General features: G+C 40.2%; 1 protein-coding gene across 2 annotated transcripts in view; it reads right to left on the bottom strand.

Moving 5' to 3' along the window:
- LOC149030177 (Pleckstrin homology (PH) domain superfamily protein) overlaps positions 1–26,481 on the bottom strand; it is a 38,809-nt gene extending 12,328 nt beyond the window's left edge. The window contains exons 1-6 of one of the 2 annotated variants that reach the window (XM_089142495.1): positions 26,198–26,481; positions 25,485–25,636; positions 20,384–20,471; positions 8,834–9,062; positions 8,668–8,721; positions 1,434–1,531 (exon numbers count right to left, since the gene is read on the bottom strand). In XM_089142495.1, coding sequence (XP_088998621.1) covers positions 1,434–1,531; positions 8,668–8,721; positions 8,834–9,062; positions 20,384–20,471; positions 25,485–25,636; positions 26,198–26,257 — 681 coding nt within the window. In that variant the 5' untranslated portion in view covers positions 26,258–26,481. The other variant, XM_089142496.1, reaches the window with a different exon arrangement.
- Between the last annotated feature and the right edge of the window lie 1,027 nt (positions 26,482–27,508).

Genomic DNA, 27,508 nt, shown 5'->3' with positions numbered 1-27,508 from the left:
CAGCAACTGAAGACCCACCAAAGGAGGGAGATGATCCAATTGGACTCAGTACCAAAGGGTTGGTGCATCTGCTACGAGGCAAAATGGAGGCAAGGGCAAGGATCCAGATACGTTTAGTGTAAGGGCAAGCAAAGAAGAGGCGGTGGGTATCTTCAACTGCTGGACAAAGGATACTAGAAGAGGGGACAAACGGAATGGTTAATAAAGAGAGATTGGCCAGGAAGGCAAAGGGAGAGCACTCTCCAGACAGTGAAGCCTTGACTAGTGAATATGCCCTCTGAACTTTAGACAAGGTTGGCGCCTTGGACTGAAGGGAGCGGGTGTGGAAATGGTGCCAAGCAGAAGCTTGCTGTTTCTTGGTTTATTATAACAGGTTAAAATATTAAGACCAAGTGGTGTTGGTCATGTCTCATTTTTCTTGCTTTTTTTAGTGAATATATGAACAACAAAAAAAAGGGGAGGTTGGGGAACCCAAGGGTAGCTAGGTCAACCAGGCAGTCTGGCTTTGAAATAGCAAGCATTAGGGGCTGGCAAAGTAAATCAGGGCCAATCCGCCCAGCCAGAAAATCAGGTCAGCAAGGGAAATGCCTGAAAGGGCTGGGACTCAACTGAGATATTCCAGATTGATTAAGGGCCTGATTGATTACTTGAGTTTGGAGATTTCAAAAATCTAGAGATTTCAAATCTATGGAGTCATGGTTCACAAAATTAACTGTTTGGTTAGCTTAAATCTTTGGAATGAAATCTATAGATTCATCATAAAAAAACATTTATAGAGTCATGGTTCAAATGTTTAACATTTTAATAGTAGAGATGAAATCTCTGGATTTCACCTCATACGCATAAATCTATAGATTCACATTTTTAGTGTAAAAAGGTGAATCTCTAGATTTCATGAATCCAAGGATTCACACAAACAAACGGGTATAAATCTCCCATTTGTGAATCCAAAGATTTCAAATCTTTGGATTCATGCAACTAAACAGGCCCTAAAGGGATGGGCTAAACCCGGGGTTGGGCTGGGTTTACCAGAACCTTGTCGCTCCCTTCCCTGATGCTGCATTAGTAATATTAGAGGTCCCTTTTAAATTTTAAAACACCAAAGACTAGATGACTTACCATATGCAGAAAACCTTCCCTATTGGTATTTTTCAAATTAATCTCATACAAAGGAGAAAACAGCAGGCAAGTGCAGAGGGGCTTGAATCTAACATTGTGGTAGGCTTCGCTTTTCCAGGTACTGAATCTAAAATAAGATTTTTTTTTCTCCACACAAACAGGTGAAAGTAGACAACAAAATTAGGAAGCAAGATACAACTGTTCAGTAAATCAACTGCAAGGCTAACTAACTACAAGCCAAGGAGAAGTGCATGATAAGTATGTGCCAGTTTAAGTACATGAAAACAAGTTTCCCAACATGCATAGATAGATACCTTTACAAATAGTTTGCATTTGACTTCATGTACTACCACAGTACCCTTCTCCTCTGTCTTCTTCAAAGATGGGCTGCTTGGCTGCTCTATATCATCGTCTGGGAATCCAAAAGAAAAGCACTCAATACGCCAAAGAACTGAAAATTGACATTCTGAACTTCTCTTGGAAATTTCTTGATAAATATTGAGTATATAAACAAATTTGGCTCAAAATGTTGAGATTACTGGTTTGACATTCAATAGAAGGGGAAAGAAAAACTGATTATTGATTTAGCCATTAGTTGAATTAACAACCACCCCCCCCCCCCCCAAAAAAAAAAAAAAAAGAAAAGAAAGAAAGAAAGAGATGAGATCATACTCTATAACATCATTCGATAAGGCTCAAATCTGCACTTTTATAAGGGTATTTTAGTCCTAATGATGATAGCATTTACTAGGACATCTAATTGATGGGGTACAAGGCCATTTCGGTACTTGTACTGGTCGTTTTCTATTATTAAAAAGTTAGTGAACATAAGTAGCAGAATCTGCAGTTAGAATTGAAAGAGACTTCTCCCACGACTCTATTTCTCACTTCTCTCTTCTTCTTCTTCTTCCTCCTTTGTTCTTGTCTCTTATTTCTTCAGGTCTGATTAGAAGGTCTTGGTATTCTAACATTGTAAATCTATGTATCAGCTTAGTACAATGCTGTCAAGTTGGATTTACCTGTTAGACCCATCGAAACCATGAGCTTTACTTCCCAAAAAAACTTAATGATGTGAAACAAGGGCTTAAGTAATACCATTCTGTGTTGGGTTTGAGACAGGGTTGCTGTCAACCTTTATGATTTGTAGCATATGTTTATGAAGGCATGGCAACCAAAATCTGTGAACGTTGAAGAGCTTCATTTAGTTGAAGGTGCAGTAGATAGTATCCTAATCAAGTTTGCAAATGCTAAGGACATTAACGCGTACTCTTCTCACATCCATGGATATATAAGAACAATATTGCTTACATGCAATCCTTGAATCAGTCACTGACTGCAAACATAGCACATTTCCCAGTGGGTGTTATGCAGATCTAGATTAGTAGCCTTGATTAGATGTTTACCAAAAGGACATCCTTCATCAACTCTTATCCAAAGTAGGACGTGTGCTTGATATTGAATGCCCAATGGGAGCTATATCCACTAATAATCCACCTGCAGCAAGGGTTCTTATCCCTTTAACCCATGACTTGGTGTCTTCAGTTTGTTTCGAAATGACTCCAACTAAGTCTGCTGTAGTCAACTTCACTTATGAGCATTCGCCAAACCTGATATGTCCTAACTGCATTAGAGTGAGCCACAAAAGCATGGAATGTCCTTACAAGACCACCACAGAACTGATGAGCTCTCTGTCTTCTCCGAACAGTTCTGATACCTTCAGAAGTCTTCTCCTTCCAAAGGGTGTCATACCCCCAAGAAGATCCAATCTTCTAATGGAAGTCTGCAGGATATATGATTGACTTGTTTTCTGGTTCTGTCACCACTGATCCATCAAACTTGAGCGACATCCCAAATCCCCCAACAAATGCACCTTATACAAAACCAAGACAAATAAAGATGCTTAAGAGCTTTCATTTGATGGCTCAAGTCTTCAGTGTTGACATCCCACGTCATCAAGGTGGTAATGAATAATGATCATACCCCTATTAATGTGAATCTGTGATTAGGCCTTTTGTGGGGAAACATGCCACTGTTAAAGACCAAGGACTAATCCCCATGTTTGATGATATCAAATTCACCATACATCAGCCCAACCCCCTCTCTCGAATGACAACTGAACTGACTCTCAGTTTACCTTCTGCTACCCAAACCCCCATGGAGAAACTGTCAGATTCGGCCTTCAATCCTGTAACTCATGGAATCCCAAGGCCATGTGCACCTTCTTTCTCCCACTGGGCAACAAGGGCCATACTTATTGACACAGCAAGGGGCTTCTATGGAGTTTCGGGTCTCCAACAAATTCAACAATTACAAGTGCCACCAGAATGTAAGTCCTCTTAAAGGAAAAGAGATAACTTCTAACCAAGAGACGCTCACTCCAATGCTGACTTACAAACATAAGCTTCAAATAAGGGACCTTGATGAAGAAAGCACAAGCGATAAATATGAACCTGAGAGGAAGAAGTTTAAAAATGAAGCTGGATTGTCTGAGGTTGTGATGGCTGACCGGTCTCAGCCATCGAGTGAGCAGTGAAGGTTTTATGCCTGAATTGACAAGCTTGGGTCCAGCCTTGACAATAATGGAGACGAATGCAAATATTAAAAAGCATAGATCCTCTTCAATCTTTCTGTCAGGAATAAAGTCATCCAAGTTGTGTCCTAAGTCAGCGAGTCATAAGTTTGGTTTTAGTCAGTCATGTCTTGTTTCATCTTCTGAGTGGAGGTGATGGTGGTCTTCTGTTGTGCTGGCATGAGAAAGTTACTGTTGATTGTTATGGATGTCTTCATGGTGTATGCATGTTCTGGTCACTAATTCCAATCATCAATGGACTATGACTTTTCTCTATTTGATTCCTTACTTTTCAATTAGAAAGAATCAAAGGCAAAACACTTATGCAACTTGCTCTTTTTTGTTGAGAATGCTTGGATTCTGGGAGGAGATTGGAATTCTTACTTGTTACCTGAAAACAGATGTGGTGGACTTTCATTGAAACCAAATGGAACTAAAGATTTGCTACACATGCTGGAGCAACATGCAAAATAACCAAAAGAGAGTGGAAGGCAGACTGGACAGGTGTATGTTAGAATTGCCACATCTGACCATGATGAAATTCTTCTTCAAACCTAAGTCATTAAAAATATACATCCCAGGCCTTCTCGTTTTGAAGCCTTTGGATCATGAAGCCCACTTTCAAACGAGTTGTTTCTAATGCATGGGCAAGATTTTCACGGTTCTCATTCCTGTGTCATAACCTAAAGATGTGGGGACTTGCAATACAAAGTTACGAACTCAGATATTAGAATAGAACAGTGGTAGGAGAGCTAAATACAAGAGAAGAAATCAGAAATGCTATCTCTACTCATCTTGACATCCCATTGGCTCGAAATCTCAAGAACGGGATATTCAGTAAAAGTATCTTTTGGTAAATTAAGATTGACTCTGAATCAGAAAGATACCGTGTGGGAACAAAAACCTAGACTGAACTGTACATCTCAAGGTGATAGAAACACCCACTTCTTCCATGTCTCAACTATGAAAAGAGAAGCTACAAACAAAATCAGGGGGCTACACAATGACGTTGCTACATTACTGAGAGAACCAAATAGAGGATGTCTTCAAACATGGTTGTCAAGTGTCCGCCTAGGCCCATTTTTGGGTCAAGGCGACCTGGTGTCGCCTTGGTTTACGTAGCCCTCTGCCGCCTCACCTTGCCGCCTTGACAACCATGCTTCACAAAGCACTTGAAATCAATTTTCACCTCTTCTAATCCTCACCTTCCTGATAATTATCTTGACTTAATTAGGGGAAGGGTCTCCAGTGAATTCAGGTTTTCTCTTGGCTCCCATCACTAGTGAAGAGATCAAGAAAACAATGTTTAATAACATCAATGGGGTGAAATCACCAGGTGCTGATGGGTACTCAAGCACTTTCTTGCAGTCCACTTGGGAAACTAGCAGAAAAGATTTCATTAGGTTTATACAAGTCTTCTTTCTTACTGATACATTTACAATAGCTATAAATTAAATATAAATTGCTCTAATCCCAATGACAGACTTTCCATCTTCATTGTGAGACTTCAGACCAATATGCCTATGCAATGTGTGTTACAAAATCATATTTAAGATTCTCATAAATAGGTTAAAGCTCATCCTACCTAAACTCATTTCCTTCAATCAAAATGGTTTTATACAAGGGAGGCATATACAAGACAACATTCTGATTGGCCATGAGATGATGTACAAAATCAAAAAGAGCAAGAAAACAAAGGCAGGCTTCATAGCAGTGAAATTAGATATGAGCAAAGCATATGATAGGCCTAAATGGTCCATTGAAAAAGCATTGCAATGTTATGGTTTCAGCCTTTTCTCTTTTTTTTTTTTTTTTTTTTTTTTTTTCTTCTTTTTTTTTTTTTTTTCTTTTTCCGGCCGGGTTGCCATCTCGCGAAGGAGAAACGTGGGTTTGGTTTTGGGGTTGGTTCTCACCTCCCCTTCTGGGTTTGGTCCATCCCTTGGCCAGTTGTGTTTTTGGGCCTCTCGTTTTCGTCTCCTTGGCCCCCCCCCGCGGCCGCTGCCCCCGACCCCTGGGTCCCCCTCCTTACCCCGGGTTTCGTTTCCCTGGGACAGGTGCGTTGGGGGTATGTGGTCCCTGTCCGTCTCCTCGCGGGTATCCCTTTCTGGGACGTTCTTGAGTCCTTTGTTTCGTTCTTTTGGTTGTTGGTCTTTCTTCTTCTTTGGTCCTTTCGTCCTTGGGTCCTTTCTTGGGTGTTCGTTTTCGGCGTTTGCTTTGGGGGGGTCTGTTTTGCTGGTTTTGTGGCCTTCTCTTGGTGCCGTGTCCCCGGTGTTTTTGTTTCTTTTCCTTTTTTCGTCTCGTTTTCTTCTTGGTTTTCCCCTTGTTGTCCTCTTCTCCCGTTCCCTCAGAGATGGATCAAGTGATTAATGTCTTATATCATAGCAACTAATATTCAGTTTGCTTCATGGAAGCCCTTCATAGATTTTTAAAGTATCACGAGGTCTGAGGCAAGGAGACCCCACTTTCTTCATATCTTTTTCTGTTGTGTGCTGAAATCTTAGTGAGCCACCCAGGGAAAGCAAGAATGGGGGGGAAAATCAAGGTAATTAAGCTATCTAGTGGAGGAGAAAGCATCTCTCATCTAGCCTTTGCAAACGATTTGGCTCTCTTTGGACAAGCCACACAAGGAAGCAGAGAAGTTTCAAGAAATTATATACTATTGCTACTCTCTATCGGGACAACAGCTTAACATTTAAGAAACAAGAGCATACTGCAGCCATAGTACATCAAATAGCTCAAAAGGCAACTCTCCTCTCAATCTCATATCACCCCAACCTCAGAGATAGACATCCGTCTTGGCATTCCACTTATAAGCAGGATATTGGAAAAGAAGCCTTTTGACTCTCTCTTACAAAGGATTAATGCAAGGTTGCAAGATTGGAAAGCTAAACTCCTAAACATGGCATGGAAGACAGTTCTCATTCAAGCTACCACCTCAGCCATGCCATCTCATTTATGTCTTGTTTCAAACTACCTAAATCCACTTTGAAAGAATTAGAGGATGCAAATCATAATTTCTTATGGTCCAAAAGGGAGGAGACTCGGGGGCATACATCAACTGGAAGACCATTTGTCAATCCAAGAGAAATGGAGGCCTGAATCTCAAAAATATGGAAGCTTTGAATCTTGCTCTTCTGTCTTGGAAGGCTTGGAGCTCCTCAATCCCAACCAATCTCTTCAGGAAGATTAGTGAAAGAAATATTATCTAAGAATCTTCATTTCTTGCAGCCCACAGCTACCAATCTCTTCAGGAAGATTAGTGAAAGAAATTTTATCTAAGAATCTTCATTTCTTGCAGCCCACAGCTACCACTAACTCTTCTTGCGGGTGGAAATCAATCATTTCGGCTAGAGACTTCATGAAGGATGGTCTTCTAAAGCAAGTTGGGAATGGACAATCGATCAACACATGGAAAGATAGATAGATACCATGGAGGCCAGCACTTCAAGCTCCATTTCCAGCACTCAATAATGCACCACCCACCGTTGCTCGTTTCATTAATGAGCATACAAATAGCTGGATTAAGAATTAGTCCATGAATGGCGGCCATGACTTGGCTGAAGCAATCTTACAGATTCACGTTCCCTTAAGCAGAGAAAAGGACGCTTACACATGGTCAAATACATCAACATGTACCTTCCCAGTAGCCTCTACAGATTGCACTCATTGGAATGCAATAGGGAGAATCAAAGCATGTGGCTAAGACTTCGGCACCTACCCTTAGCAACAAGAGTCAAGATCCTTTTATGGAAAATGACACGCAGAACATAACCAGATCTGGATCTGTTGAAGCATAAAGGATGCCAAAATTCAGACCTATGCTCACTCTGTTCACATCACAGAGCTACAGCAGAGTATATATTCTTAACAAGCAGGCTTGCACAACAGATTTGGAATCTCTCATTACAATGCTTTTGGAATCAACATGAGGAAATTCACACACAGCTAAGCAATTTACTGTCCACCAAGATGCAGGACCCGTATCTGGAACTTTTCCTTATCATTCATCTTTTCATGCTGTAGGCTATCTGAATTAATTATACTAATACAGCCATGGAAGGAGCTCTAAAAACCAAGTCAAATCAAGTGGTTTGCAGAGAACCTAACAGCAAAAATATAACTTACCCAGCTATTGAAAAGAGACAGATTAAATGGGATACTCCACCTATTGGTCTGATCAAAATCAATGTTGATAGAGCTTGCATTACAATGGCCAATGGTGATTCCAAGACAGGATTAGAGGTTTGCAAGAGCTGAACAAGGGAGGATGGTGTTTTTTTTTTTTTTGCACCAGAATGTGACAATCAATCAGATCTTCAGCAAGCTCTTGCAATTAGAGGAGCCGTGATATGGGCTATCGACTCGCACCTCAATGAGATCATCAATGGAAATGACAATGCAGCAGTAGTTCAGCTTCTTCAGAATTTGAAGAAGAAAAATTCCCCTTGGAGGGTTGGAAGATCAAATATATTGTTCAAGATATCAAGCTACTGCCATCTGCTTTTGAAATTCTAAGAAAGGCCAATGATGTAGCTGTTGATAGACAATTTAGGATGTACCTTCCCTAGAGGATTTGAGTTTAAATAAATAACTATTCTACCCCCCCCCCCCCAAAAAAAAAAGAAGGAAAAAAAGCTTAGCACGAAGATTTGAGAGCCAAGTTTAAACTATTTATCCCAGTACCCACACCTTGCCGAATATTGAATGAGTGAGATCCCCCCCCCCCTTTATGTACTGTTGCATAGATGATTGTGAATTATGAATGAAATCAATTTTATGGGCAGCTTGTTTATAAAATGAAGGATGTCTGAATAAATCAAATCTAACATTTCAGAAGTATGAAGATATAACCAACGGTACATGATACCATTCTTAAGCAAATGCCCAAATAAAAGCATGAAATAATTATGGGCAGTTAAATATCAACTTTAAAGAACTTCCAAGAATACAAACAAAAGACAACAGCTTCATAGCCTCACCACCATCTGCATCATCTGTAGCTTCATGGTTTGATGGAACCGAATTTTGAAACCCTGATAGCAATGTGGAAAATGGATGTTCAGCAATATGTTGCATCCTGGAGGAATTGCTGTTACTTCCTTAAAACATTTGACACTAATCCAGGTTCAAAAAATTATTACATACCAAAAAGGACTGGACCCTGATTGTTGGGTGGTAAAGAAGGATTCCATGAACTTGAAAAGATTGAAGTTGAACCTGCTAACCCAAATACACTTTTCTCATGTATTGGTTTAATAACATCACTCTTAACTTCAGGTACTGCTTTTTTCTCCGTGTTGTGTGAAGCTATGGACACACTTTCAACTTTGGAAGCATTCATTTTAAGCCAGTCAACAACGTCATGGAACTTCTCCTGTGATGAAAGAGTGATTAAGAAACATAAGAATGAGAATAAATGGAAATAAAAAGTCAGTAGCATAGGCATGTGGCTCTGTTGCTCTCTGGCACAAGCTGCCTAGGTCTAAGCATAATATATCCAGGTACAGCTTCACAGTGGCGATTGGTCTTTATCCCAAAAATCTCTCGAGTGGGAGAGTCAGAGTCGAAAAGAGGATTCCTCACTTCTTTCTCTCATTCAAAACCGTGCATGAGACTTTCATCTCGCACGGCTCCTAAGTGATAAAAGAAAGAAGAAGTTTGGTATGCTCATCAACTGCCTCCTAACACAGTAATTTCATATCGATTCCGAATTCTTGTCCCTTGTTGGATTCTATTAGGAGTCTAATAAGAGTTTGTATAGGAGTTAAATTAGAGTTTGCATTCATATAAACTTCTATTCCTTGTAATAGTCTACTTTCCACTTTATTTAAATAAAGGGCTTGAGATCATGGATCAATAAGCCATTCTACTACAATCGTTTCTTTCTACATGGCATCAGAGCCTAAGTTCGATTGAAGAATTTTTTCCTTCTGCAAAACCCATCGCAGATTTTTTGCAGATTTTCTCTTTCTTCTGCTACCGTAAAACCCATCGCAGTTGCAGAATTTTCTGCAACCATCGCAGGATTTTTCTGCAACTGTAATACCATCATAGAGCTCTTTCTTCTACAACAATTGCAGAACTTTTTCTACAACCATCGCAGGATTTTTCTGCAACTATCGCAGACATTCAAATTCCTCTTTTTTTCTGCAACTATCGCAGATATTCAAATTCAGAAATTTTCTGCACCTATCGATTCTTCATTTTTGGACAGAAATCTGCCACTGCAAGAACAAGAAAAATGAGGGAAAGAAGAAGAGAAGAGGAACCCTGCTTATACCATCACCGCTGCATCTCTTATCGAGCCAGAAGCCATCGAAATTCCCTGAATTTTTTTTCACCCATCGTTTTTTTCTGGCATACCATCACCGCTGCATCTGCACCCATCGCAAACCCTTGCAACCCACAGTTCTGTTTTTTTCGGTTCTTCAGTTCCACTGCACCCATCACAAACCCTCGCAACCCATCTCCTTTTTTTTCTCTGTTCTTCGGTACCCACTGCACTACAGTGGGTTCGATTAGGGAAGACCAGGAAGAAAAGGAAAGAAGAAGAGAAGAAAGAGAAGAAACACCATCGCTGCTGCTACTTGCTTCATCGCTGCTGCTACTTGCTTCCTCTCTCCAGCTTTTGGGACTTCAAGAAGAAGAAGAGAAAACGAATCAGATTGAACCAGGTAAACAATAAATCTTGGTTGAACCATATTTTGGTTCTTTCCAACTTTAGACCATATTTTGGTTCTCTCCAACTTTAGACCAAACCAGACCATTGCATATTTGGCCAAACCATATTGTTATTTTGTTTCTTATAATCTGCTATTCTGTTAAAAAAATAAATAAATAAATAAATAAAGGAGAAAAATTGTCTGAGTTGTTTGGCTATTGCATTCTACGACGTTTCTATTACTTCGAAAGGGTGAAGACTGAAGAACTGCAGATAATTTTGTCAATATGACAACTATTGATGATACTACTGCTCCCACTAGATCCGAATATTTTTCCACTTTTCATTCTCTTTAGGTAAGATTTGACGGCACAAATTACTTGATCTGGTCTCGATCTGCTTACCTGACTATTGTTGGAAGAGGACTAGTTGGATACATTACGGGCACTACTATCAAACCCACTACCGCAGGTGTTTTACAGGATAAATGGATATCAAACGACTCTCTTATTATGTCATTCCTTTTGAATTCCATGCATCCAAATATTGCCCGGGGTTACCTATTACTTGATACTGCAGCCCAAATCTGGAAGGCTACTACTGAAACATATGGACAGTTGGGGAATGATGCACAGGTTTATGAGCTACGAAAGAAGCTTCATGAGACTACCCAAAAGGAACTAACTATGGCCCACTATTATCCTGAGTTGCGATCTCTTTGGCAAGAGTTGGATCATTATGGGGATTATCACCCCACTAATCCAGATGATGTGGCGACATATAAGAAGTACATTGATAAGATTTGAGTATATGACTTCTTGGCTGGTTTGAACGTGGAGTACGATCAGATCAGAGTGCAAGTCTTAAGTCGTTCTCCCTTTCCTACACTAGAACAGTCTTATGCTCTTGTTCAGTGTGAGGAAAGCCGTCGATTAGTCATGCTTCATACTCTTATTATGGAAAAATCAGTTTTATAGTCCGTTCGCACTAAATCTGATCCGGCTAAGGAGATTGTCAAATGTGAGCACTGTCACAAACCATATCATACCAAGGAAAATTGTTGGAAACTGCATGGGAAGCCTGCTGATTTTGAGCAAAAACGAGCACAAAGACAGGGAAAACCAAAGACTAATCTTTCTGAGACAGTTTCCACCACACCCTCTGCAGACGTTGGTTTTTCACAGGAGGAGTTCGCTACTCTGCGACGTATTATGCAATCATCTACTGCCGGTACAGCCTCGACCACTGCTTCCTCTACTACCCCTACCAACTCCTACCTAGCTACTTCAAGATTTGGGGAAGGAGATTGGTCGTGGTAAATGGACTTTATTTGCTCGAGCCGATTGGAGGATCTACTTCTGCTTTGACTACATCTTCTAATCCGGTCCATTCGGTAATATCAGACCTTCATTAGTGGCACCGTAGGCTCGGTCAACCCCCTTTCAAATTTTGTCATTTTCTCTAGATTTGTTTTCCTGATACTTTTATCTTACCATTACAATTTCTTCCTTTCCAAGTTTCCCAATTGGAATTTCCTTTGTTATTATCTTCCCACGTGTAACGTTACACGTGAGGGGGAGATTGAAGATGTCTACAATTCAAAGCCTTTCATGTAGACTTCCTTATGTAGAATTTGATATTTGTTACCTTTGAAAGTTTGTCCCTTACCTTCGCAATCTTCCACTTTGGAGATCTAACATTGCTATAGAGCTATCTTTTTGACTGTGCAGAACTTGATCTCTGTTAACCCTAAAGATTTGCCCCTTAACTTGACATCTTCCCTTCGGAGATCTAACCTTGCAAAAGACTTGTCGTTTGACCTTTGCAGAACTTGATCTCTATTACCTTTGGAGATTGTCACTTATCTTGACAAATTTTCCCCTACCTTTGGAGATTGTCCCTTGGCAAACTTTCCCTTTAAAGATCTAACATTGCTACAAATCAAAACTTTCACTTTGGCTGTTTTACCCTAGCTATTGTTACCCCAAAAATATTTTTTCCCTCAAATTTGTGCAGAAATTTAGTCTTCTCAACATTTTAAGATTCTACTTTTTTACTTGGGTGTTCTTCCTTGGAGACATAAAGTTGCAGTAAAGATGAGGACAAATCAAATGGAAGTCTATAAGGCAAACGTAATCTATAAGTTTGAAGATCAAATTGCAGATGTTTACCTAGACAGATGTTTTATACTTTTTTGGTCAAGTTGGACATGTGTGATATCCATGCCTCAACTTGAGGGGGAGTGTTGGATTCTATTAGGAGTCTAATAAGAGTTTGTATAGGAGTTAAATTAGAGTTTGCATTCATGTAAACTTCTATTCCTTGTAATAGTCTACTTTCCACTTTATTATAAATAAAGGGCTTGAGATCATGGATCAATAAGCCATTCTACTACAATCCGTTTCTTTCTACATCCCTCCTTCAAGCAGTGTATGCTTGAACGCGAGAGAAAACATTGACCAATTTTTTTTCACTTGCCTGTTCTCCTCTTCAATTTGAAATAAAGTTGTTAGCTAAGAGCTGACCACAGCCCGATCAGATCTTAGCTTTCCAAAGAGATCGGATCTGGGTAAACATTACCATGGAATGGAACATCAGGAAATGATCCTCTGCTCCTATGTGCCACTAAAGCTTATTCTGGACTCCATATCCTTCTACATCAACGCCCCCCCCCCACCCCCCCCCCCCCCCCCCATCAACCACCAAATATTTATTACCTTTTTTCTCTCCTCCCCTTCCCCTTCTTTTTTTTTCCTTTCTTGCGTTGGGGTTTGTTTGTTTTTTTTTTTTCTTTTTTTTTTTTTTTTTTTTTAAAAGAAAAAGGACCCACCACCCCCCCCCCCCCCCCCCCCCCCCCCCCAAACATTCCTCTTTTTTGGTTTTACGAAAGAAGAAGCCCATTGGGTTAGGCCCATCAAAGGCCTAAAGTTGTCACCTGAATCAGCCCATGGCTTTCATGGGCTAGGGCTGTTTTAGTAGGTTAAAGTTAGCCCACATTTGTTGAACTTCATAGTCTAGACCTAAGCCTAAGTCTAGTTTTTAGAAAGTCAATAAAAGGGGCTTTAGTTTGAAAATAAGAGAACTCATTGTCAAAGGAGTTCTCCTTTGTCAAGAGTTAGGTAGTAGTTGAATCATTAATAGGTAGGTGGTGTTAACTAGTGGTTGGATGTTGCCATTAATGTTTATGTCTCTTTAGAATGCTATATAAAGAGACTTATGTAAGTGGTGAAGAGACAACTCATCTATTGAAATCAAATTGCTTTGTTAGCATTCCTTCTCTATGGAGACTCCTTGTGTTTGATCAAGGTAGGTTGGTGTTTGATCCAATCGATCCACCTTGCGGTGTGAAGCCCGGGTGTTACTTTGTTGTCCTTATTGTTCTCTTAATTCTCTTATATTGTTCCATCCTTTTCTTCTTTATAGTCTACTGCTGTTTTGAAGACCTATTTAGTCCTTGTTCTTAAACCAATATCCTTGTTCTACCACTCCGGTTTTCAGCCTATCTTTATATCTGAATTTTATTTATCTTAAGTCTTATCAAATCTAAAGTTGATTCCCTGTGAAAGGTCCTATTTGGCTACTGTTTTGATCATTCAAATACAGTACTACATTATTTGGTATCAGAGCCATGACAGGGAGTGAAAATTCTGGACCATCCAGTCCAACTAATCCTATGGCAGCAATGATGGAGATGGTTCAACAACTGAGCAACCAAATCACTGCGAACCAGAAGCAAATGGACGAGAGGTTCTTAGAAATGGAGGCCAGAGTTGCTGCCTCTACTCATGTTCCTCACCCTCCACTTGGTGAAGAATTCCATCCTGCTCATTCTGTAGCCAATTTTCCTGCTCGAAGAAATATGGGGAGAGGACCCCAAAGGATTCCAGTTGTGCAACCAACTTTTGAGGAGCACGTACGAAGTTATTTTGCTGGAGAACAACCTACATTCAATAAGCATGTTGGTGACTCTCACAGGGTTAAGCTTGAACTCAAAGAATACTCGGGTAAGCATGATCCTCAAGTCTTTTATGATTGGTTGGCAGCGTTGGATGACTATTTTGATTGGTATGAACTCTCGGAGGTACGAAAGATGAAGCTAGCACGTACCAAGCTAGTTGGAGCTGCACGTGAATGGTGGAGAACTCGCGAATATGAATTGGAAGATCGTGGTAGAGCTCCTACTACGTGGGAGGAAATGAAGGAAGAACTGAGAGAAAAGTACTTGTCATCTACTTTTCGATTGCGACTACAAGACAAGTTAAATTCTCTTCGCCAAGGGAACTTGTCAGTTGCAGAATATATGGAACAATTTGACTCTCTTTCTTCTCGTACGGGAATTCGAGAGAGGGAGATCCAAATCTTGTCACGTTTCGATTGGGTTTACGGCCTGAAATCAATAGGGCCATTGGCTTGTGGATGTAGAGAACGTGCGGGATTGTTTTGAAAAGGCCCTACGTGCGGAAGAATTATTGGCATCCAACAACAAAAGGTTTGGATACCAAGCCGGGGAGGCTAGGCGAAATTTTCCAGCACCAAAACCTACAACAACAACCCCTACTCAACCCACATTTCCTACCCGACAGGATAAGGGCAAGGCTCCTATGACTAGTGGCAGCCAAGCACAATGTTTTCACTGTCAAGAGGTTGGACATTATGCTAAATATTGCCCACACCGTCAAAAGATTAATGCTGTTGCTGAGATAGAAAAGTCAGCAGAGGAAGAAGATCCTGATCTATTCCCATACCCGCTCGATGATGGCGACTATGACGGAGCTGCATATGATGAGGATGATGCTAATAGAGGTGATGCTTATGGCATTCATATAGTAGCCGCATCTTGGTGGCTGAAACCAAAGGAGAGGACTCCGCCAATTGTATCTTCTACAGCCGTATGAAGTCCGGGGATAATACCGCTTTGGTGATAGTTGCCAGTGGGAGTTGTGTCAACGTTACTTCAGACACCTTTGCGAAGAAAGCAAACTTGAAGGTGGAGAAGCACCCTCAACCATATCGGGTATCTTTGCTGAATGGGAATACTTTGGAGGTAAATCAGCGGTGTTCCGTACCACTGAAGCTCCATCGATATGAGGAAGAGGTATGGTGTGATGTAATCCCTATGCATCTTATGATGTTCTGTTTGGTCACCATGGATGTATGATAATGATGTTATGGTCGGGGGAGAGACCTGTGTATTCAAGTTCAAGACTTCACACTGTCCTCCACCCAGTCAATGTCCCAGCTGAAATCTCAACGGAGGTCCTTAGACCAACCAAGGGGACCAATGGCACAAAAGTTGTTGTCCATACCGCAAAGAAGCTGCTGGTTGTTCCTCACAGGAGTTCATTCACACTAGCCATGATACCTGTATTCTCTTGTTACAGGTAGTCACGCCTCCACCTCGAGGCACATTCCCTCCACCCATCAAAGAGTTACTTTCTGATTTTTCTGATGTGGTTCCCGATGAGTTGCCTAATGAGCTACCGCCTATGCGCGATATTCAACATGCCATTGATTTGGTACCGGGTTCGTGTTACCAAACCTACCGGCTTATCGCCTTGCCCCGGCACAATGAACTCAAAAGACAGTGAATGAGTTGCTCTCAGGATTCATTCGAGAGCTTAAGTCCATGTGCTGTACCAGCTTCCACTCCAGAAGGATGGCTCTCCATGTGTGTGACAGAGCAATCAACAAGATTACGTTAAGTATAGGTTTCCTATACCGCGCTTGATGACATGTTGACATGCTATCCGGCTAGATCTTTTCTAAATTGGATCTTAGAGTGGCTATCATCGATTCGTATTCGGCCCGAGATGAGTGGAAATCGCCTTCAAGACCAAGGATGGACTATTCGAATGGAAAGTCATGCCTTTTGTCCGACGAATGCACCTAGTACATTCATGAGGGTGATGACACGTACTCCGTCCTTTTATTGTCGATTTTTGGTCTATACTTTGATGATATATTGATCTACAAGCATCCGATGATCACATCGATCATCTCCAAGTCTTGAGAGTGCTTCCCATGGAGCTATACATCAATCTCAGATGCTCCTTTATGCTGCCAGTTGTTTCCTTGGTTTTATTGTCTCTCCTTGCTGATCCGGAGATAACGTATAATGATTGGCTCACCAAGACAATCCCGTTCTAGTTTTCTGACTTGCATCTTTTCAGATTCATTCACTTTATGCTCTCACCTATTACCAGTTTTCAGGCAAAGGTGAGTTCTACACAGCGCAACCAGCCTTTCATCTTATCAGCAAAGATCGCTCCAATACTTCCTCCGTTTTGACCTATATTTGAGGTCCATGCCTCCATATTGGTCTTGTATTGATGCGAGCACCCTATCGCTTTCTCGACTCATGTCCCCCTATTCCTTGATCTGCTCTATCTTTGTCCTTTCGCCTTAGACATTATCTCATCCTTCATTCTCTATACCATCATGCGCTAGTATCTCATTCCGTCTCCCCCTATGTTGCTTATCTCCTTTGTGTTCCTTCCAATCTCTTCTTTCGTACTTCTCTTAGCACATTCTCAAAGACATGCAGTTAGCATTGATCAGATACGTGATGAGTATGCATCTGATGAAGATTTCAACATGCCATACAAGGAGTTACAGCAAGGCAAGCAACATCATAAATACTCACTTCACGATGGGTATTTGTTTTTGGGAACTCGGTTATGCATTCCAAATTCTTCCCTACGACATCACATCATACGGGAGTTGCATGGCGGAGGTTTGGGAGGTCACTTTGGCAAGGATAAGACTATCATACAAGTTACCGATCGGTATTATTGGCCCCATATTGCAAAGGATGTTGATCATGTAATCAAAAGATGCAGAGTCTGTCAGCTAGCCAAGGGAACCAAGCAAAATACAGGTTTGTACTCACCATTACCAGTCCTCATGCACCTTGGATTGATATTAGTATGGATTTCGTACTTGGGCTACCCTCCACAAAAGAGCGATCCGACTCCATCATGGTTGTGGTTGACCGATTCTCAAAGATGGCTCATTTTATACCATGTCGAAAGACCTTTGATGCATCTCATATTGCAAAGATATTCTTTAAGGAGGTTGTACGACTACATGGACTACCAAGTAGCATTGTCTCAGATCGTGACGTCAAGTTCACGAGCTACTTTTGGAAGACATTGTGGCTGAAAAGTAACACAAAGTTACAGCTTTCAACCGCATTCCATCCACAAACCGACGGGCGATGTAGTGGTGAATAGAAGCTTGGGAAACTTACTCGAGGTGTTTGGTTCGTGACTATGAGAAGACATGGCCGTCCATACTCGACATAGCTGAGTTTGCTTACAACAGCTCGGTTAATCGTACGCGGTCGTACTCCTTTTGGTCCCCTTTGAGATTCTACTTGGAGTTCAACCCCGACGGCCTATAGACCTCATTCCATTACCACCACAAGCACGTGTGAGTATTGAGGCTGACGAGTTTCTGCGCCATATCACAGAGGTACATGCTGATGTTCGCCGAAGAATAGCTCTCAACAATGATGTCTACAAGGCTACAAGCAGATCATCATCGACGATATGTGGAGTTTCAACCAGGAGACATGGTGATGGTTCGTGTCAACCCAGAAAGGTTCCAACATGGGGTCAACAACAAACTCCATCCAAAGAAGATGGGTCCATACAAGGTGCTGAAACGCATTGGACCAAATGCTTATGTACTCGAGCTACCGGAGAAATGAACATAAGCAATGTCTTCAACGTGGCTGACTTACATCTTTATGTAGGACACCACTCTGATGATGGAGACACTGAACAAATGTTGAGGCTGCCCCAACTCAAGCCACCAATCACTGACATCATTGAAGAGGTTTTGGATGACTCTTACAAAACCACTCGTCGTGGCACTGGATACCATGCTTTCCTCGTCAAATGGAAGAATCGTCCACGACATGATAGTACTTGGATTCATGCTGATGATTTCAAGAAACTCGATCCTGATTTGTATGAGCGTTACATGTCCTTCGCTCATTCGTCGGAGCGAATGTTTTCAGCCGGGAGAGTTGATGCGTTGAAGCATATTTACGAAAGAAGAAGCCCATTGGGTTAGGCCCATCAAAGGCCTAAAGTTGTCACCTGAATCAGCCCATGGCTTTCATGGGCTAGGGCTGTTTTAGTGGGTTAAAGTTAGCCCACATTTGTTGAACTTCATAGTCTAGACCTAAGCCTAAGTCTAGTTTTTAGAAAGTCAATAAAAGGGGCTTTAGTTTGAAAATAAGAGAACTCATTGTCAAAGGAGTTCTCCTTTGTCAAGGTTAGGTAGTAGTTGAATCATTAATAGGTAGGTGGTGTTAGCTAGTGGTTGGATGTTGCCATTAATGTTTATGTCTCTTTAGAATGCTATATAAAGAGACTTATGTAAGTGGTGAGAGACAACTCATCTATTGAAATCAAATTGCTTTGTTAGCATTCCTTCTCTCTGGAGACCCCTTGTGTTTGATCAAGGTAGGTTGGTGTTTGATCCAATCGATCCACCTTGCGGTGTGAAGCCCGGGTGTTACTTTGTTGTCCTTATTGTTCTCTTAATTCTCTTATATTGTTCCATCCTTTTCTTCTTTATAGTCTACTGCTGTTTTGAAGACCTATTTAGTCCTTGTTCTTAAACCAATATCCTTGTTCTACCACTCCGGTTTTCAGCCTATCTTTATATCTGAATTTTATTTATCTTAAGTCTTATCAAATCTAAAGTTGATTCCCTGTGAAAGGTCCTATTTGGCTATGTTTTGTTTATTCAAACAAAGAAACAACTTTTTTTATCCCCTCCTTTGGTTTTTTGGGTGCTTCTCTCGCACCCCGCCCACCCAAAAGGAACCCGGTTTTAAGCTTCCTTGGCTTCAGATGAGAAACTTACCAACATGTAGTCCAAATGACCTAATATTTCAGAGGACGAATCAGACTCCCAGCTCGTTTGAATACAACTAAAGACACCCAAAAGAGCAACTAACAGGGTTAAAAGTAAGGACTAAAACTGAATCAAGTAGAAGGTCTGAATTCAGAATCCATGCAAGGTATTAATCCCAGACTTTGTAGGTTGAGTCTTCCTAAGGACTAAGGAGTAACCCAAACATACCAAATCTAAGGAAGAAACAAGACAAATCAATGAAGTTCGATTCAAATATGTTGGGAGTGACCAACAGACAAGTGATGAGATTGAAATAAATTTTAACTGACAGCAGGAATTAGAAAAAGACGAAGAATTGAAGAATACAAAGATGGAGATACCAAACCTGGAAGAGAGGACCAAGTCAGAGGTTTACTGAACTACCAAAGAAGAGAAGGCATCAGTCAACCACCAACAGTTAAGCAACAGCTTTACAGCTGATGTAAAACTCAAGAATTTTCCATTCATTCAATTCTAATTCTATTGTGGTTCATGTTTACATATGAAGAAGATGAAATAAGACTCCATAACTGGAAAACTCTGTCTCCTGTAATTCTATCGTTCCCTAACTCTAATATTAGAAAATAAATTCCCAAGTACAAAAATAAACCATAAAAGTTGGCCCCAGGGGACCTTAGGTCTCCCTGCTGAACTGCAAGCCAGGTTTGGACCTGGTTCTCTTTTGTCTGGGCTTCCAGAATGGTTCAAATCAGTCCATTGATGAGAGTGCTATTGCATCAATGACCTCGATGGCTGGGGGAGTAATTTGACGGTTACACAACCAAAGTTCCTATCCAGTGGTTCACCTTAACCACTAAACAAGATTTCTTACTGATTGCCCATTGAACAAAATACCCGGGTCCGAAATGGAAGTATATGCATAATCATTAGGCCTATCATAAACCAAGATCAACTAAAATGGTTTGACTATTTTCCATCTTCATTGGTACAAAATTATATAGAAACCTAAACCAACATAACAGAATAGCATTTTCAGTTGCCAGTTGAAATAACATAACAGCAAGAGTAAAATCCATAGAGGACAAAACTTCAAAATATTAACAGTTAAATGTGTGCAGAATAAATACATGAAGCCTTCATTAGGGGATCAGTAGAGAGTTTACCATAATTTGTGATGCATAAGTCAAGTAATCTTGTACACCATCTCCCCAAAGTTCATTTGGGTGATTTTGCATCTGAGACTGCACCCAACTGTTTATATAGAAAGACATCATTAATATAGAATTCTTGTTTTAGAATCATTGGGAGGGAGATGCATAGAGAGACATTTGCATTACAAAGTATGCAAGGTTGAAGATTGCAAAACACCAATCATTTTCATAATAAAGAGAGGGAACATTTAATAGAACCATGAAACTCATAAATTCCCAGTATGATCAATGAAAGGAAAATTGAGAGAAAATCTAGACGATCATTACAGAACTTCATATACAGGCAGCATTTTAGTTGCAGACTTGCAAAATTCATTCTACAACTGTCTGCCAGCTATAGGCCGAATATTATCTTCTCAAGTGTGTAAGAACCGAAGCCTTTATTTAAGTTTTTATTATTTTTTCAAATGATACACCAACTCATCCAGTAAACAAGCAGAACCTGTGAACACAAAGAATCCCTGGCCGAATGCACAAGTAGGGCCCCCAAGATGGCTCCAAGAAGCCACCCTAAGCTGGCCAAATGCCTTTTGAGGGGTATTTTGGACATTTTAGCCCTTCTTTAGTTCTTAAATTAATTTTAGAATTTTCCAGAATTTTCGTTGAGTCCAGTTTGTTAAGTTGAGTAAGGTTTGGTTTTGTTTGGAGAATTCTATTTTGACTTAAAAGTTGTTTTCCCAGTTAGTCGTGATTCCTTATCTTATCTGTTAAGAGTTGCTTTATAAATAGGAGGTCCAGTTCAAGATTTAATTGGAACCTTATCTGTTAAGGACTTCCAAGGTTGAGTCAGAGCCTTTGTTTTTAGGCCATAAATAGCCTCTTCATGCAGTGTTATGTTCAATTTAAATGATTAATAAACTTGATTGAGTTGAGGACCAGGGTCTCCTTGTTGGGAAGGCCTTGGTTGAGTGTTTTGTTCAAGTTCTTCACCTTCTTCAACAATACAGCAGATTTCAAGTAATCATCAAAGCCTTCAAGCCTCCATCAAAGCATTCAAGTAAGAGAAGCCCCCCATCCCATTCCCTGCCTTGCACACCAAAGAATCCCCTCCTCCCTTGCAGCTGTACCTTAACAGCAGCATTCTCCAACCCCCACGACTTCCCCAGCCCCTTTCCCTACTTCCCTTAGTGCCCGCAGGTCCCCCTCCCCTCTCTTGCACCCATGGCACCCTAGAAACCCCTTACCCTGCAGATCCCAATCCCCAGAGCCCCATTAGACCCCTTTTCCCCTTCCCTTGGTTCGCACCTAACACTAGGGTGTAATCCTAAAGTTATTTTCCTAAACTACTTAGTTTTCTTGACTTAGAAAAATCCTGCACTTCTTCTTCCTTAAGAGTTCTGCAGAATTTTTATATTTCAAGAAAACCCCAAGTCCCTTAACACCGTTGCCCTTCACTCACTGAATTCAGAATCTCAACTGCAGAACAGTAGCACCATTAGCTCTGAACTGCAGAACAGCAAGGCCTTTCCCCTTCTCTAACCCTAGTTGAACCCTCTAAAACCATAAAACCTGAAAATTCCTAGAACCATGTTCACACTGTGATTGGATTTAAAAGTGTAAAAACACCTTCTGAAACCCTAGAATCTTCATCCTTAATTGCCAAAATTTCCTGGACAACCATAAATCTAGGGAAATACATTGTTACCCTTAACCCTGGATCCTGCTTTACATCAGAACCCTATGGGACCAATCATACTCCAAAATCATCATCAAATTCTATGATCCAGCATTTCCTTCCGATTTTTTTTTTTTTTTTTTTTTTGGGGGGGGGGGGGGAGTGGAAATGGGAAGTGGTGAAGGGCATGATGTGTTGGTCAAGATCAGTGTCAAGTGTAAAAAGATACCTGAAGGGTCAGTTAGGAAAAGCAGGGCAACTGGGAAGAATCAAGAGTTGTGGGGGTAAAGAGAAGAAATTGCATTAACAGACGGGGGGAAGGGAATCATACCTACACAGCCCAAAGGCCATGGAACAATAAACTAAATTCATTCGATTCAATCTGAAATTTCATCCTGATACAGCATTTAAAAGAAGAAAAGTCCAAGTAACAAAGGAAACCTAGTAAACTTGGAAACAAACTTCAACACAGAAACAACCTCCCAAGATTCCTAACCAACTCCACCACTTGCAAAAATATCACAATTTCTTAAATTATCCAAATAATACATATTCCCAAATTCATTTTATTATCAAAGCAGCCCTAAGGCTCAAACTGGACACAGTTCATCTCCATCTGGATACCCATATGAAATCATGGGGGTGCTAATAACCTCACAGTTCTCAAAATTAAAGTCTCTTTTTTGAGCTGCTCTGAAACTTTATTTCCTCCATCACAGTTTGTCATGTGATGGATCCAAGGCTGGTGGGATTGGCATGAGATCTAACCGACAAAGTGCAGTGTGAAGCCCCAGTGGTTCCAGCTGAAGCTTTCTTCCAGTCTTGAAGAATCCCTTTCAAATTTCGATTTTTATTCGAGTTCTTTGAGTATATAAGCTGCTACCAAGGATCTTCTACAATAATTCTAAACACACCCCCCTTATTCTAATCCTCTAAACTACTCAAACAATAGACTTCACACCATCTGTGGACAACTTTCACAAGGACCCAAAACCTGCACATACCATTCCAGCCATCAATACTAACTGTCTTTAAATTGAATACTCCTGCCCCTTGGAGAACTAGGTCCAAGCTGCAGCCCCACCCCCACCCTCTTCAAATCCTAGAAATTAGAAAACACATCTCAGTCAACTAGACCTAACCAATCATCAGTTCTGTTCCATATTTGGATCAAGCCACTAAAACTCAATGCCTAAACTCCAATCCTAAAGCATAGATTCTCTCAGATATCTTGAAACCAAACCCTATTTCAACCGCCATTCAGTTCCAGCACAATTCCACCATTAAAACTTCCAAGAAACCTTCACCGTTAAGACTCCCTTAACTCATCCGGCACAACCCCAGCATCTGACCCTGACCTAGCTGACCAGAATACCTACTTTTTACCAAAACACCTTTCATAGCAAATCCTAGTTGTTTTGGCTTCTAGTTAAGTCTTTACCCAAACTAGAATTACATTAATGTTGACATAGCTCACACAACATATGCATTAATTTATAAAAACAAACAATGATTGAAACACATTAGGAAACAATTCTATATTTTGAGTATTACACAATGCTAACTCATTTACACAATCAGTTAATTCAATTTAATTGCACTCCTCCATCAGATGCAATTTCTATATTTTAGTTCTAATAAAGAAAACTCTAAAGTCATATCAAATCATCATTAATAATATGAACCACTCAATCTGAATTGCAGTTTTTCTAGGTCTAAAATTAATCAGAAATGCTAAAAAGCCAGCAAGGTCTTCTGGACCTGGAGTATTATGTGAAACACTGGAACAAAATTCTGCAGAACAACTATAAGAGCAACAATGTTTTATGACATTGAGATATTGAATGACAAGAAACTACACATTAATAATCCAAGTGCAGGAGGGATGAGGTTGCTGAGATGGGTTAAGGGTAAAACTAGACAAAGTAAAACCAGAAATGAAAACTCTAGGTGACCTACTAGTGGCCAGAATAGATGACAAATTGAAGGGTGTTAGTAAATGAAGCAAGGGTTTTTGCACTGGCAGCCATTGAATGAAGTGGCATGGAACCACAGAGTAGTTATAAGAAGTTTGACTCAGCAACAGGTAGACTAAAAGTGACATGGGAAGGAGTTGAAAAAAGTATATGAATGGTATATAGTTGACAACTAACAACAACAACCACAACAAATTCAACCTCATTCCAACTAAATGGGGCTGGTTACATGGATCCATGCCCGAAAAAAGGGTAATCCAATGTCTAGTAAAAAGAATATAGAGAGAGAGAGAGAGAGATGAGAAATGAAAAAGGAACACAACAAAATGAAAGGTGCAAGTAAGAGGAGAGAGGCACAGCCCAGCAAGCCAGGAGAATCTCAGCAAAATGGCATCTTTGTATGTTGCTCATTGTCCTCAACCTCAAGTACACATATCCAAGGTCATACTTTGTACAAGACCTAGCCTACACATATCTAGGGCAGTCCCAAGCTCTGAAAGCACCTTTAATCAGAATTAAATCTCTCCTCCAATCTAGGGCATTCTAGACCTCCATTAAACATGATTGTACTACCTTAAATCATTCCATTGATTGGGACAACTCCCAAGCCAACTCCATATGCTCATTCCTTACTTTATCCTTAATAGTTTCAGCACAATCTTGACATCCTCAACTCTGCTACATAGAGCTTTTCAATATGCCACTTCTTCAATGTATCATATCTAGGTGTATAATAGTCCAACTAAACTTCCTCTTAAGCTTTAATTGGATATATTGGTTGCAAAACACTTTGGACACACATCTCCACTTCTTTCATCCAACTCTAATTCTTTCCTCAACTTTCACCATGTTAGCATCCCCCATGGCACCTAGGCATCAAGGCATTCCTGCGGGGGTGATAAAAACTAAGGTGGATGACTAGACACATGTGTAGTGTCTGGACACCTAGGCAACACTTGGACAATCATGCCTCATAGTGACAACTAACATGACCATAAATATAGTAGAACAGCAAAATAAAGCCCATGTGACTGATCCTTTTTAGTGGAAAACACTTAGACGAGTTAAGATTATATTAATAAGATACAAGTATAAATCAAATGAATAAGAACACATAACAAATTTATAGCACCACTGCAAGCATGTAGCTTTGCCGGTATACTTGATTCACATTTGTAAACCATTCAACAAGATTAACAAACTAACCATTTTAGGAAATTTAAGAAAACCACTAAACTTTGAAACGGAAGAAGTATCCATTCATGTTTGCCTTCCATTTTCCTAAAAGGTTAATTTTCTCCTCATTTGACAGGAGAAATCAAATTAATTCCAATATCAAGCTTTTTACTTAGTTCCTAATCGTGATTTCTTCCCCCCATTATGCAGACAGCAGAGTAAGGACAAAGCATGTCTTAGAAGCTATGTTGTTGAAATAATCTGTAGGAAAAGTTGAGATGATAACCTGGCAAACTGGGAATTAAGAGCTCTAACATGCTGCTGAGCTGATGCTGCTCGGCGAGCATCCAATTGGCATTCTGCCGATGGATGTGGCCGAGAAGGTTCTGCCCTACGATCATCCAAAGATGAAGCTGCCATTATTCTCTTGCTGCGGAACTGCATCAAAAGGGGAAAAAGTACGGAAAGTTCACATTTCACACAAGCATCAATAAGAACTACGGTAGTAAAATAAGATGATACAAAACGAAAGACCAGAGTTTTGAAAAAGTCAGATTCTAATCCAAGAAAGCAGCCCTGCATAAGGGCGGTAACAAGCAATGATATCCCAGTACCAGTATGCCTTTTGTGAAAAACAGAATTGCACTAAGTCTCAAATGACTTCTCCAAAAGCTTCATATTATCAAAAATCCCTTCTTTTACCACCCAAATAAAAAATCTCTTCGTAGCATCTATAAATACAAGAAGCATTCGCATTTCATCATTGTTCGTAACATGCATTAAGCAATGGCCTTCCGCATGAATTCCCTAGACAAAGTAAGCCAACTCCTAGCCCCAGGAAGAACCCACCAAGCTGAAGCCCTAGCTGAAGCCCTAGAGTGTATGTAACTATTAAAGCTCCAAGTGCATCTCAGCAAATACCAGACACAGCAGAAGCAGAATTAGAATTAGGGTTCAAGAAACGAGATGTGAAGGCGATTAAGAAAAATGAAAACTTACAGCTGAATCATTTGTATCGAGGTTCGAATCTGACTGTCCTAGTCGTTTTATTCCTGCCATTGAGAACGGAGATTCGCTTGAAGCTGTTTTATTGAGCTTTCCAGGAAGAGAGATGCGAAGAACCAAGATTGATTTATCCAAACGGTAAAACTACACTGAGAAGCAGAACCCAGATGAAAATGTGCCAACGGTAAAAACTAGAGCCAGATGCGAGCGAAAGCGCAGCCCTTTTCAAAATTTGCTCAAATTTTTTTTGATCGTTTCATGGTATATACGGATCGACAGGTGAATTATGACAACCGTCTGATTTATTAATTATTTCAAATCGAAAACGGTTTCATCTTTCAATTGCGGGGGAGCTTTGAATTTTTCATTTTTCTTAGAACGGGCAATTTTACATTATTGGGATAGCTTATTGTATAATGTAAGAAAAATTTATGGGACACCCCAACAAATGGCAAAAATTACATATATTTAAAAATATATATAGAACTAGCAGAGACATCCAAAATGTCTCTTAAAATGGCAATTGTTCCTTTTTTTCGTTGAAATAGTAAATTAAATTAGAGAAAAAAAACAAATAAGTCATTCATAGTATTTTTGTTCTAAAAGTTTAAATTAACGCAAATATTATACTATATCAATAGCAAAAAATCATATTAGCTTAATTTCGTAAGTAATCACTGAACATGCATTGCGATACTCTTTATATGTTTTATTCCTCATTAAAATCTACGACCCCCTCTCTAACTCTCTCGTTTCCTCCTTTACTGATTCATGCAATCTCCTTCCATCTCCTTCTACTCTTCTGGATTTAAGTTCTAAATGGAAATAGAAGAATAAGAGGTTGGATCCATCATAACCCTTACTCCACTTTTTCTGATGATTTTGAGGTTTCAAGAATTTTGAGCAACCGTTTTGATATGGTTGATGCTCCTTCTTCCTCATCCAACAAACCCGTTGTTGTCAAAGACATGATCATAAAACAAGCTGAATACTACTAAGATATGTTTCTGATGAGCCATATAAAGAAGGATAAATAAGGTTTTCTTCCTATGCTCTTAATGCATCCTTCAAGAAAATGAAAATTCTTGTTCGAGATAATTCATTGGCAGTCAATGCCCTCCAGAAATCAATGCAGCTTGTCTTCATATCGATTTATTATCATTTTCATTTCGATTATCTATTGCAAGGTCTAGTATCCCCTAATATGATACTAGTCAATACATAATTGTATGGATACAACTAGGGGTGTCAATTTTCAACCAAAACCATTAAAACCGGATCGAACCGGCATGTTATAGCCCGAAC

This window comes from Hakea prostrata, chromosome 1 (assembly GCF_041222555.1).
Source record: "Hakea prostrata isolate BN-2017 chromosome 1, UWA_Hpros_2, whole genome shotgun sequence".
Taxonomy (NCBI): Eukaryota; Viridiplantae; Streptophyta; class Magnoliopsida; order Proteales; family Proteaceae; genus Hakea; species Hakea prostrata.
The sequence above is the reverse complement of the archived record's forward strand: the minus strand, read 5'-3'. Positions and strand labels throughout refer to the sequence as shown.